General features: G+C 38.8%; 1 protein-coding gene across 3 annotated transcripts in view; it reads right to left on the bottom strand.

The window, feature by feature from the left end:
• Window positions 1–13,499, bottom strand: part of LOC149167450 (P-loop containing nucleoside triphosphate hydrolases superfamily protein) — a 428,107-nt gene that overhangs the window by 285,565 nt on the left and 129,043 nt on the right. For all 3 annotated transcript variants that reach the window (XM_089432992.1, XM_089432993.1, XM_089432994.1), the window contains exon 10: window positions 3,172–3,336. In XM_089432992.1, the coding sequence (XP_089289118.1) occupies window positions 3,172–3,336 (165 nt within the window). The remainder of the gene's footprint in view (window positions 1–3,171; window positions 3,337–13,499) is intronic.

Genomic DNA, 13,499 nt, shown 5'->3' with positions numbered 1-13,499 from the left:
TGTCCATCTTTTTCTTGGGACACTGGGTGTTGTAGTGACCCAACTCACCACACCTAAAGCATTTGATCTTTGATAGATCCTCCTACTTTTCACCTCCCTTTAAGCTTTGTCCCTGACTGGGACCCTTCTTCACCTTTCCCTTACTAGCAAGGGCTACATTCTCCTCCTCTTTCTCAACCTTCGGCCATTTTCTATTGTTGTTGGAAGTGCCCTAGACAAGACTAAGCCTTAGCTCCTCCTATGTGAAGTAACTACAAAGAGATTCCCAATCTAGCAATTTGTCTCGTTCCGTAATCCCCTAGACAAATGTTGCCCACTCTCTAGTAAACCCATTCAGAGCAATTCACACAAGTTCATTATCCTCTAGTTTCTCTCCTACAGTTGCTAGCTCATCTCGGACATTCTGAATTCCGATGAGGTGGGAGTCACGCCTTCACCCTTTTGCATCTTTGTGGTCCTCAACTTCTCCTTGAGAATCATCTTACAATTCTCTGATGGATCTTGGTATAGCTTCACAACAACATCCCACATGTCCTTTGTTGTTTCCTTCTCTGCAATATGTGGAACGATATGATCCCAAACCCCATCTAGGAGCATCCTCTTCGCTTTGGCAATATCCTTCTTATACTCGTGAAAGTGGATAAGGTTTATCGATAAAACTATGGTTGTTATCACGAACTCCTTCAGGCCATGCTTGACCAAAAGGAATTACATCCTAGCCTTCCACACATTAAAGTTTGAGGCTCTGTCAAGTCTATCTTGATCTCTGAGACCTGCTACGACCATCTCTGTGAAAACTCAAAAAGTGGGAAATAAATTGAAATCTCCTCTTAGTGTGTTTTTCTCTTCCTATCCATGCAAAGATCCACAGCCGTAAACTCCTACAGCAAAAATTTTGTGCCTAGATCTGCTTAACTGAACTAACTGATCTTCACCAAAAATAAAATAAGTTGCAGAAAATAAACTACAAGCTAAGAAAATTATGCACACGCACAATAAAATCGACAAAATAATTTTTGGACTAATAGTCCCTGGAAAAACCCCGAAAGGAAAACCAACGCAGCAAATGAGGGTTTATTTTATTATTATGCAGTAGTAAAAATTTGAGTACAATAATCTAGATGCCCAAATGGCAATCCTCTGGAAATAATCTGGAAAAAAATAATATGGAGAAAAATTCTCCCTCTGCAAAATAAGTCAGCCTCCCTCTAGCCTGCTCATTCTCTCTTCTCGACAACATGGCCTACCTGAAACTCATACTACTAGCCTAGGAAATTCATACATCCTACAATTTGACTCCAACTGAGTCGTCTAGGCTTCCTCTACCTTTGGAAATGACTCGCACTGCCTTCTGGGTGATCTCCCGGCCTCCAGTAACTGAAACAACTCCCTTTCTGACACTCACACTGGGGTTTCTAGCTTCTCACACTGCCTATTTGGTCTCCTTACAAAATCATTTCGGCCTCCCTGCAAAATAATTTCAACCTCTCTGGCACGGAAAACAGCTAGGAAACTCCTCCAGAATTCTCTCTGTTGCTCCCTCAATCACTGATGCTCTCCTTCTCTGGCTTGAACTCACTTCCTTGTTGAATCTTTGCAACTGGATAGCTCGATCTGCCAATAAACTCGCTCCCCTCTTGTGTCAATATTGTGTCTATCTCCATCCCATCGACTTGCTCTTATAATCTCTTGTTGGATCATCAACGACCATGATTAAATCCTCATCAACGGCTACGATCATTTTAAACTCGATCCGTGTGAATCTCTAGAGGATTCTCGATCATCCTTAATTAATTATCATTAATTAATCAATTTTCCTAAGTTAGACTTATGCATTTTTTAATTATTCATCAATTAATTTAATTAAGGTGTTTCGCAAGCTTATCTCGTGAAACCTTTTTTGGGTTTTGGAGATCTCGTGTTCCTTAGTCTCTTAGACACAAATGAAGACTAGAACACTTGTCCGCTGCTACCAAATCTAACACCTTATCTACATTGTTGACCCTGAACTTATCATTTAGTTCAAGCCAAGGAATCTAGCATTTGGTTACTGAATCAAAGATGCCCAAGATTGTCTTGACACCTCCTTAAAAGCCAATCCATGGAATCTCAACCAATGGCTTGTTAGCCTGAAGCCGAATATGTAACCACAAAGAAGAATGCTATTAAAACATAGGCTTAACTAATCTTCTCCACCCCTCTATCTTAGGAATGGTTTGAATTTTGATGGCTTCCCAAGCTCTACAAATAATTTTGGCTATAAACTACCCTTAATTTAACTTTGATCAGAATAAGGATAAAATTCTGAAAGCTGACACCTGACTTGGATTTCTTCCCATGGGGGACGCCTTGAGTGATACAAATCAAGAAGCACCTGCTAGCCTTTTTGTCCCTCCACGGCTTGTAAAATCTATTTAACACATAGACTATGTACCTAACTACGGGTGTTCAAAAAGCCCATATCACCCCAATCTCTTTGAGTGCAACGAAGTTTCCTATTAACTCAGTTAAAGCCATTGTGACCTTAAAAGCTTTCTGAATGGAAGGGAATCATAGTAGAGATGAATAGCTACAAGGACCTTACTACAGAGGTAGTTGCACTACTAAGCTTTTCGGTTCAGACTATAAAAGCATTTCAATGCATTCAATCCAAGACCTGAGGCAAAATTTAAAATTAAAACAATTGTTTGGCAAAATGGCAAACAGAAGAAATTTAATTAATCCTCAATCAAAATATGAATTATCCACATTATAATGTTGCCAAATTGAAAACTACAAGAAATAAACAGCCATACTAAACCTAGAGTAGCATCAAGATATGTTTAGAAACCTAACCAGACCATCCTGAAGGGAACAGGTGAAGAATGGAAATTTGAGTAGATTTATTTCTCCCAATTCATGTACAAAGTAGTATTAACTTCTTTAGCTCTGTACATATCATGTTGTTAGAATGTCTAGACTTTTTATCGTGAACTTTTACAAACCATATTATTGCATGTTTGTCTCAAATATTGAAACAATACACCAAAAATCTTCTTAACAAGCTCAGAGAAACAGAAAGTTTAGACACCAGACATTCCTGCGAAAAACTGAGTCAATGATCTCAGTTCCAGTGTAAACATATAACAAGAAAGTTCAAACAAAATTTCGTCAGCTAAAAGTGTCAATTACCTTCCGATCTGTACCTTTCAACAGAATAAATGTTTGTCCAAGACTATCAATGTTTTCTAAAGAGAGGAGGACTTTGCCGTTATCAATCGTTGTACATTCACGTTTGAAGCTTGCAACAACTTGGTAACCTAGAGCCAATAGCCCTCCAAGGGTTGTTTTCCCCACCTGTCATAACAATCAGCTTTATGTTTTTAGTCGAACATCAGTTTTCCCCTACTTGCATGGTCCCCAATAACTCAGCATGGGTGTTTAAAATGAAAAAGAAAACCAATACTAAGGGCCATATTGCAAAGACAAAACAATTATTGAATCATATTCAGTTATATCTGAAGTTGAACCCGAACATGTCACTCAAATAAGTCGACTTCAACTACTACATAAATAAAAGTCACAACACAATTAAAGGAAACATTAAATGAAAATCCTGGAAAGGAGGCATCAGAAATTTTCAATACATGCGCCAGACACATTAAATATCTAGCTAACAATTCCATACTCGCAATTTGAGTTATTTGAACCCAAAAAGCTAAACCAAAATATGTTCAGTTCTATTAAAGGGTTTATACAAGTCAAAATGCAAAAAGATAAAAACAGAATGCCATAGGGCGGTGCCCGAAATCTGCACACATTCAATAGACACAAGGAATGTCTAGCTAATGGACACTCCAAGGAGTCTAAATAACTCTAATATGTTCACAAATATTAGAGAACAGGAAGCTTTCCAACAGAAAAAGCCTTCTAATTAAAATACCACAAAGAGAAGCAAATTTGGAGTCTGGAGAATCACCTATATTATAGAATGTTGCAGACAATAACTTGAAACAAGAAGCAACCAGTGCACATAGAACGGGTCTCTTTACAATAAAATGAGCTGCTATCCAGAAGCTGTGGATCCAGATCTGGACAAGTGAATGTTAACCATCTGATCATGCTTTTTATCTGCTTGGACAAGTTAATGATAACCATCTGATCAACTAACATCCTGACTTGAAATATTAAGTTGCTGCCAGGGGTGGTGTGCCCACATTGTTGAAGCTTCTAGAATTTCTATCTCAACTGGTATAGGTAGATATTTGAGTTGAAGTATTGGTCTTGTTACCCCTCATTTCAGCAGGGGTACGTACAGTCATTTTCATTTTCGACAACACCATTGTAAGTCCGAAAAGATGCAAGTCAAAAGCCTTGTAGGCCATGTGAAGTTACATATTATGGTATCTTAAACCTATTATGGTCAGCCATGCCTGGTCCTCTTAGATTTCACTCTTAGGTCCTTTTGTCCTGGATAGGACTGGATGGCTTAGGCTGAGGATGGATCTACTTGGACACATGGTTTAAAGGAGCCATTGTTTTTGTAGGGATGGATGCAATTGTAGGGCCAGTCCAACCCATGTCTTGTGCACCTATGTCTTCTCCACATGGCCATGTGTCATAGAATCTGTATGCATCTTTTGCGACATGGTACAGTATATTTCAGTTTCTCAACATGACAGTTAGGGAAACTTTTAGGGGCTAATATTCATAGGTGAGCTAAGTTCAATGCTCTTTCCAAAAAATAATCGCCAATTTCCTTTTTTTCTAAAAATGCTTAGCTCAAATTTTATAGTATAAAAATATTTTATCTTAAAAAACACCAAATTTTAATAGAGACTATATAAAATCATTAGAAATTTAGATATTTCTACAAAAATTGTAGCACGTTACGCACTAGTAAGATTCGCCAAAGTTTCTAAACTTTAAGATAAATTTCCATCCTTAAAATTTTCTCTGATGGCTGTCTTATAGTTCACAGCATTCCATATTTTATGGGGGCACTGCATGTATCCCAATGCGCAGGACTCCTGGGTCGAAAAGTCTCCAGGGGCTCAAAATGTTCATAATAATGTTTACTTGACTTGCCGCATACAAATTTTGGCAAAAGGTGAAGGCATCAAGCAAATATGCCAATTTAAAGGTGGTTGCACTCTCTGCTAACAATGTGAAGAGTAAAAATGGCAAAAAATAGATAATTCCTTGACATGCATGAACAACCATTACAACAAAGTTGAAGTAAATCACACTCTGAAGGAAACCGAGATGCCAAAATCCATCAATCAAACAAGGTGCTGCCCATGCAAGCAAAAATCGACCTCATTTTCAACTCTCACATGGCAAGATTAAAGTGGGCCTAGAGATGACATCCTAAGGAGAAATTGGTCAAGTGATAGCACATTGGAATCCCCATGGCATGGCCTACCTCTGTAAAAAAAACATTGGACAAAGTTGGTAGGGATTTTTCTCCATAAGGCAACTTTTGGAACCAATCAAAAAGCATTCAAATTGATATGTGGGAGTACAAGGTGGAAAATCAAGATCCATATTCAACATGCAAAGACATATTTTATGTAAAAAGTTATGAAAATTTTCTATTAGACAAAACCCATGTGTCAGATTCCTCAAATTCACAAGGCCATTGGAGATCTAGCAAATCACTCATCCATGCAAGGTGACGTTTCATCCTAGCCATACGTATGAGTCAAATATAGCCATTGGTGGTCAATTGAATGTTGAAGGTGATCAATAAGTCGAGGAAATTTAAGTCATCAGGTCAAATTGGTCATTTCTATTAGCCATCGCTTTTCCAAGCCAAGTCAAGCTTCTTGTGGGTTAATTATTTTTTTTAATAAAGAAAATTATTTTTATGAAATAATTTAGCCTCCAACATGTGGATGACAATTCAAATAATATTATTTTTGGAGAGAGTCAAACTAGTCGTTACAAGAAAGATTATAAAAGGCTATATCCTCCTCCCATTAGTTGTTGTTGAACTGTGAGATCATTTTATGTCGTAATAAAAACTTTTCTTGTGCAAATATTTTTATGTGGATTGTCTCGGAAATACTAAGAGGGGGGTGAATCAATATTTCACTTAATTTAATTAATTTTGCACTTACAAAACATTAAAACCATTAGAATCAAATCAGCATCACATCACATCACATGAACAATACACAAGAAATTTTATGTGAAAACCCAACGCGGGAGAAAACCACAAAATGCTTTCTAATATATTTGATGAGTACAATAATTTATCAGCACCAACTGAAGGGAAACACCAACCTCCTAGTACTCAGTTAGAAAAGCATTTAGTTTGATCAAGAAGCACCTACTCCCTGAAAGGATGCACCAACACCCTGACTTTACCAGCACCAACTAGAAAGATGCACCAACACCCTTCTAGCATCAATGTGTTGCCCTAGCACCACCCAGCAACCCTGAGGTATTCTCAGGTGCCAACCTAAAGGAGACTTCAATCTCCACCTTGCACCACCCTACCACCCTGAAAATAAAAGATAAGAAAAGGAATTTGTGGGCTCTCGTACCAAGGATAATGACCCACTTACAATAATATTCAGTATTTAGTCAATTGTCACTTCAGTGTTATTTCTGCTAATACCTCATATCTGGTTAATCACTTTAACACAATCTTTCAAGTCTACCTATTAAAACTTGTAAAGAAAGTTTTCAAAGCATTCATTCAATCATTGTAATGTATAGTCCCAAAACAAAAGAAGAAACCTCTAACTGATACCTCAAATCTTCATATGAATATTTAAAGGGGTCTAATCATGCTACAGTAGGAGATCAAGCTTGGTCTTGTTATCACTATTTACCAGTGTTGCAAAAATCGCGATATTATCGCGATAAAATCGGAAATCGCGAGTTTTTGAGTTTGGTGATATTATCGCCCGATTTTTACGCTAATTTTTTTCACAAAAAATCGCAAAAAAATCGCAATAACTTGAAAAAATCGCGATTTTTTGGGAAAAATCTTTGGAAAAAAAAATCGATTTTTTGATGAGGAGGAGGAGCAACCGAAGGAGGAGGTGACACAACCTACCCAGGCTACCCCTGTCACCAGTAGAGGACGTGGTCTACCCCCTGTAGCTCCTAGTTCTTCAGCTTCTAGAGCACAGCAGAGTCCATGCCAACTCCACCGACATCTACATCTAGAGGGGCAAAGGAAATCAATAGTATTAGACTTCAGTTATTTGGTTCATTTCATTGTATATGACATTATGACTCATGATATGAGATACATTATTATATTTTTTGTTGATATTTTGAGGCTGAGTTGGGACTCGGGAGTCATTCACTGTTATGTGTGATGTAGCACTAGAAATGATATTACACGTCTTATATATTAGTTCTTTTATCATATTTATGTGTCAATGTATTTATTTTATGTTGTAGATGTTTTAGATATTAAAAAAATTGAAAAAAAAAAATGAATATTTTTGTATGTTACGATTTTTTCCTGATTTTTACCGATTTTTCCCTATTTTTACGATTTTTTCCCCTCGTCAATAATATCCCGATAACGATTACTGCAAAATTGCTATTTACTCACTTCCTTCTCCAAAAATTATTCTTCAAATCTTCCCTTGGAAAGAAGTCTAAACAAACCTTGATCTGCCCCTTAACTCTATTGTCATACTGCAACTCAACCAAGTCTCAAACTGCCCTTAAAATTTGCCTTCACTCAGGCCCTAATTTTCCCTCACTTTTGTTGATTTTACATGATTTCCTATTCTGACAATTACTTCCAATGATTTCTTTATTAATTTATCTTATGTCGCATTCATCATTAAGTAATTATACATAGAAAATCTTCAACAGTAAAATAATAATGACCATAAGATCATGAAGAGGTAGCCAAGCACAAGGGATAGAAAATTTTACCCTGGAAAACCCTAACTAAGGAAAAACCCAACAACCTTTTCTTAGAGAAATTGTCCAATTCAACAAAAATGTACAATCTAATATTTAAAGAACAACCTGGAAATTCCTAGGGTTTAACCAACCCTTCTACCATTAAGAGCAGATTCCTATGGTTTAACCAACCCTTCTTCCATGAACAATAGATTCCCTTCTTTCATAAACCCGTCCTTCAGTTTGCCTCAGATAGTCCTCTTTCCCACGTGTGAACATAAACTATAGAAGGTGAAGATGATCCAAAAAATTGATCACACAAGAGGAGGTTGAGTGCTCCTTATATATTGATCTAAGGTGCTCCAAGGGGCACGTCTCAAGTGTTGGGCAGCCTTAAGAAAATCTAAGTTGAATTGTACTGTGGAGGAAAAATAATTTAAATGTTAAATTTCAAATTCTTCCTTTTTGATTTTTCATTTTAAGGGCTACTTTGTATACTAATGAAAGCTACAATAAGATCAACACTCCCTCTTAGCTAGGGAGGTATTCACTTTGACTCCTTAAGATGTACATTTTGTTGAAACAATTTCTCCACCCCAAGAAAAGGTTAAATGAGCTAGCTATAGTGATATATCCATCCACTTCATGTTCTATATCAAAACCACATGGAAAGCATCTTCCAAAGGAATCTAGTTACCCACTAGACATATTGCTAATTTTAGGATAACAATGGTATGTTCTATGCTTAGAGAAAATTTACTTCAATTTCTTTATTAGCCCAATATCAATACCCAGTTTAGCCATCACATCAACATCATAGTAAAATGCAGATAGAACATAAACAATAATAGTAGAAGACTAGCCAAGACAAGAGGACACAAGATATGGAACTAGCTAGGGACAAACCCCAATTTGGGGAAACCCTTGATCAAGTCTTCTTATAATTCTTCAAAAGTTCAGCAGAGAGAGAGTACAATGTATAATATTCACTTGTCCAATTACAGTGAAAATCTGATCAGTCAAAGAGCAGAAACAGAGAGCCCTAACCAGAAAGTCAACATTGGTCAACAGGGCAAAATTCTTCCTCAATTTAGCTCAGTCAAACCCAATCAACTTCGGCCTCCGGCAGCAAGTCTAATCAACCCAAAAACAGTCCGAAAAAAGTCCAATCAAATCTGGTCAAAAAGGAGTCAAAGCTGCTTCGAATTTTGTGCCCAGAACTGCGGCCTGCTAAAACAAAAATCCTCCACCCAAAACCGCACCAAAACAAGTCAATGCTTGGTCAACGCAAGTCAAAAAAACCTCTGCAATTTTTGGTCAATTCTGGTCAATGGCTAGAACAAAAAACTCTTCCTTTCCTTCGCACATGTGGAGAGCAGTTTCCAATTTTCATACCCAATCAATGAAGGAGAGAGAAGATGTGAGTGAGTGAAGTGTCCAAATGAGGAGGCATCATGTATTTATAGGCAAACGTTGAGGATGAATAGATGTGATTGTTGGGCTTTTGAGCCTACATGAGTTTGTTGGCTGACCTTGACAAATTGTCCATAATCAAAATAAATTCATAATTTCATTTGTACATGTCAGAATGGGATGATCTTTAGATCAATCCTACACCTCTCGGAGAGAGGAATCTAAGAAAAATATGAGTTGCCTCATATGAGTTGTCCACTGTGAATTTTGGCCCTAGTTGCCAAATTTAACACTCCCTTTCAACTAGGGATAACTTCACCTGCAAAACTGTCTGACAATATATACCATCATTGTCTTTGCTTTGCTCTGCTTTGCTGAACTGTAAAGAAAGAAGAAATGAACGGCAATGTATCATACCATTCTCCAATGACCCGAAGTCAGTCTCCAATAATAGAGTGTGTCATACCACTCTTAATTGACCTGAAGTCAATTTCCATTGATCCCAGATCAATATAACCATCCTAGCATAGGGAGTACGGTAGTACACGATGCATCCATCGGTAGTACTATGGTCCCTATCCTCATTTCCCTACTCATTGGCTAGATGAGAGATACTTCCCATGAGTCCCAGACTACATGGGTAGGATGTGCCGGCAGGAGAAGGTGAACCACTCATCCTGCTCATATGCCATAGGAGAAGATGAACCACTCATCCTATGCATATGCCACCATGGGGTATCACAGGGGAAGGTGAACCACACACCCTATACATTGTGCACCAATAGGGGAAGGTGAACCACTCACCCTATGGTCGCTCATCGCTCGAAGAAGTACCCGAAGCCCCCTGGAGCTCCCAAAGCTCAACATCAATCTCATACGGGACCCTCATAAGAGAGTCTCTCCACGACTCCAAGTCATTCACGGAAGGATAAGAATTTGATCTTCCCCAGGGGCTTCGTAAGAACATCAGCGACTTGATCATCAGTCCCAATGTGTTGAAGCCTTATTACTCCCCGTTGTACCATATCTCGGATAAAGTGGTACCTGATATCAATATGCTTGGAGCGGTCATGAAACACGAGATTCTCCAAAAGACGAATCCCATTTGGTTGTCCCAGTGGATCACGATGGTATCCAACACATGTCCAAACTACTCACTAAAGAGCTTCCTCAACCAAACAGCTTCACAGGAGGCCAAACTAGCAGCAATGTATTCAGCCTCAGCGGTGCTCAAGGCAACCAACTTCCGCTTCTTACTCATCCATGACATCGAAGCAAAACCTAGAGAGAAGCAACATCCAGATGTGCTTTTGTGATCCACCACACTACCAACCCAGTCTGCACCAGAGTAACCATAGAGCCTCACATTCCCGACAATGTATCTCAGTCCACAAGTGATTGTGCCTCGATGATATCTCAAGAGATTCTTGGCAGCAATCCAATATATGTGATGAGGCTCGACAATAAACTGGCTCAATATATTCACTACAAAACATATGTCGGGACAGGAGTTCACCAAGAACATCAGGGCCCCCACGAGTTGACGGTACTTAGAAGGATTTCCCAAATCGGGCCCAGCAGCACTTCCGCATAGCTTCTTCAAGTTAAGTTCCATCGAAGTAGGCACGGACTTGCAGTCCACCATCCTAAATATTTCAAGTATCTTCACAATATATTTTCCTTGGGAAAAGAAAATCTCCCCTAGCTTTTGCCAGACTTCCAACCCTAGGAAGTAATGCATCAATCCTAGGTCCTTCATCTCGATTTCAGAAGCCAACTCCCTCTTACATTAATGAATAAGAGGCTCTGCACCTGTCAGAAAGAGATCGTCCATACCAAGATGAGAGGTCTATCATTCTCAACCTTAAAATAAAGGTTCGGATCAGCTTCACTTCTTGTAAATCCTAGCTTCATTAGATAGTTATTGATCCTCTCATACCAAGCCGGGGTGTTTGCTTCAACCCATAGAGGGCTTTCTTCAACCTGCATACATGTGACTCACGATCTTGAACTTCGAACCCCTCAAGTTGTTCTACATAGACTTCCTCCTTAAGTGAACCATGCAAGAAAGCAATCTTGACATCCGTCTGATGAAGATTCCATCCTTGCGAGGCAGCAAGGGCTATAATCGAAAGGATGGTGGTGTAGCAGGCAATCGATGAAAATATTTCATCATAATCTACACCTTCCTTTTGAGAGAAGCCTCGAGAAACGAATCTGGCCTTGAACTTTTCAGCACTTCCATCAACTCCATGCTTGATCTTATAAAGCCATTTCGAGGTGACAACAGATTTGTCCTTAGGTCTAGGAACCACATCCCAGACATCATTCTTCATAATTGACTCATACTCTTTGTTCATTGCATCCTTCGAAACTTGGTGTTTTGTAGCTTCTTCGAATGTGCAAGGCTCAGATTGAACAATGGTGCTCATTGCAGTTAAGTACCCTTGATACCTATTCAACTTCTTGCTTTCACGAAATGTCCCCCTAGGTGCAACATGTCTCTCGGCATCTTCGATAGTCTCCCTAAGCCATGAGGGTCTCCTTTTTTAGGAGGAGGGCTCATGAGGGGGTGGATCAATAGGATCCATTAGTCCTTCAGCATCGGGCATCTGCTCATCCTGCGGTTGATTTCTAGAATCTTCTTCTTTGCCCTTCCTTGGAAGAGGAAGGTTACTAATCTTCCCAAGGGCAGCATCCTCATCAAAACTGACATCATGAATTATCTCCACTTCTCTTTGACTAGGCACATAGATTATATATGCCTTAGAAGTTGCACTGTAGCCCACAAATGTTCCTTTCTTCCCATAAGCATCCAATTTGCTTCTCTTTTCTTTCAGCACAAGAAAATATACAGGGCTACCAAAAATTCTAAAGTGAGGGCATCTATTTTGAACATACACGTCGGTGTTTGCAACTTCGGCCCATAAGAATTTCGGAAGGCTTTGATCATGAAGCATGGCACGAGTGGCTTCTACGATAGAACGGTTCTTCCTTTTAGCAACACCATTTTGCTTAAGAGTACATGCGATAGTAGTCTTCCTCTTAATGCCAGCTTCTCTACAATAATCTTTGAACTCATTTGATTCGTATTCGGTTCCATTATCGGTCCTCAATATTTTGATCTTCTTCCCGGTTTGATTTTCAACCAAAGCTTTCAAAGAACGGAACCATGAGAATACTTTGTCCTTCTTCAATAAATATATCCAAGTTTTGCAAGAGAAATCATCTTTAAGGGTTGCATAATATAAGTATCCTCCCAATGAGTTGACGGGCATTGCACCAGATAGATCAGAATAAATCAATTGCAATATGTCAGTAGTCTTGCTATCACTTGAGGGGAATGGTCCCCTTGTATGCTTTCCTTCAGCACAGCCATGACAAACACCTTCATCTTCTACTTTAAATTCAAGCATACATGTCACCATCTTCCTCACATCAAGTAGAGCCTTATAATGTAGATGAGCAAACCTCTGGTGCCATAATTCAAATTGAAGTGATGTGTTCCAAGACATATCTCCTAATGGGCCTCCTCCAACTTGATATAGGCTATCAACCCTAAAGCCAAGTGTAAATGCATCTTTGAAATTTTTATTCCACACACGTACCTTGCCATTGATTAATGCCACCTTGAATCCTTTGTCCTCCATCGCCGAGATAGATACCAAGTTCTTCTTTAGATCAGGTACATATAGTACTTCTTGTAGATGAATGGTGTTACCCTGATTCAATCAAAGAGTAACATTCCCAACTCCCTTCACGGGATAGGTGGCATTGTCTCCAAGGATAATTTCTAAATTTGTATCCCTTTCAATCAGATTTGAAAGAGCTTCCTTATACCCAATGAAGTGCCTTGAGACACCACTATCAATCAACCAATTTCCCAAAGTTTCCGGAGGAGATGTAACAGAAAGAGCAGATATAAGATAGAATTCTTTTTGCTTGTTATCAACAACATTAGATTCATCATACCTGGTGTTTCTTGATCTCTTGGGAGGACGAACATTTCCTTGATTTGAAGTGGGAGCATTCCTTTTTCCTTAGTTGTTGAATCTGCCATTCCTTTGATTGTTGTTGCCCCTAAAATTGTTGTTGTTGTGGTTGTCATCATCATGATGAGTATCCCTTCTATTAGGGCACTCCCTAGCATAGTGACCAAACTTGTTGCAAATGAAGCATCTTCCCTTTCTTCCATTTTTGAAACCCGACCTTCCTTGACATTGCTT

This window comes from Pinus tabuliformis, chromosome 5_1, assembly GCF_031772625.1.
Source record: "Pinus tabuliformis cultivar Carrire ecotype Pingquan chromosome 5_1, CPIR1, whole genome shotgun sequence".
Lineage (NCBI taxonomy): Eukaryota > Viridiplantae > Streptophyta > Pinopsida > Pinales > Pinaceae > Pinus > Pinus tabuliformis.
This window is presented reverse-complemented; position numbering and strand designations above follow the sequence as displayed.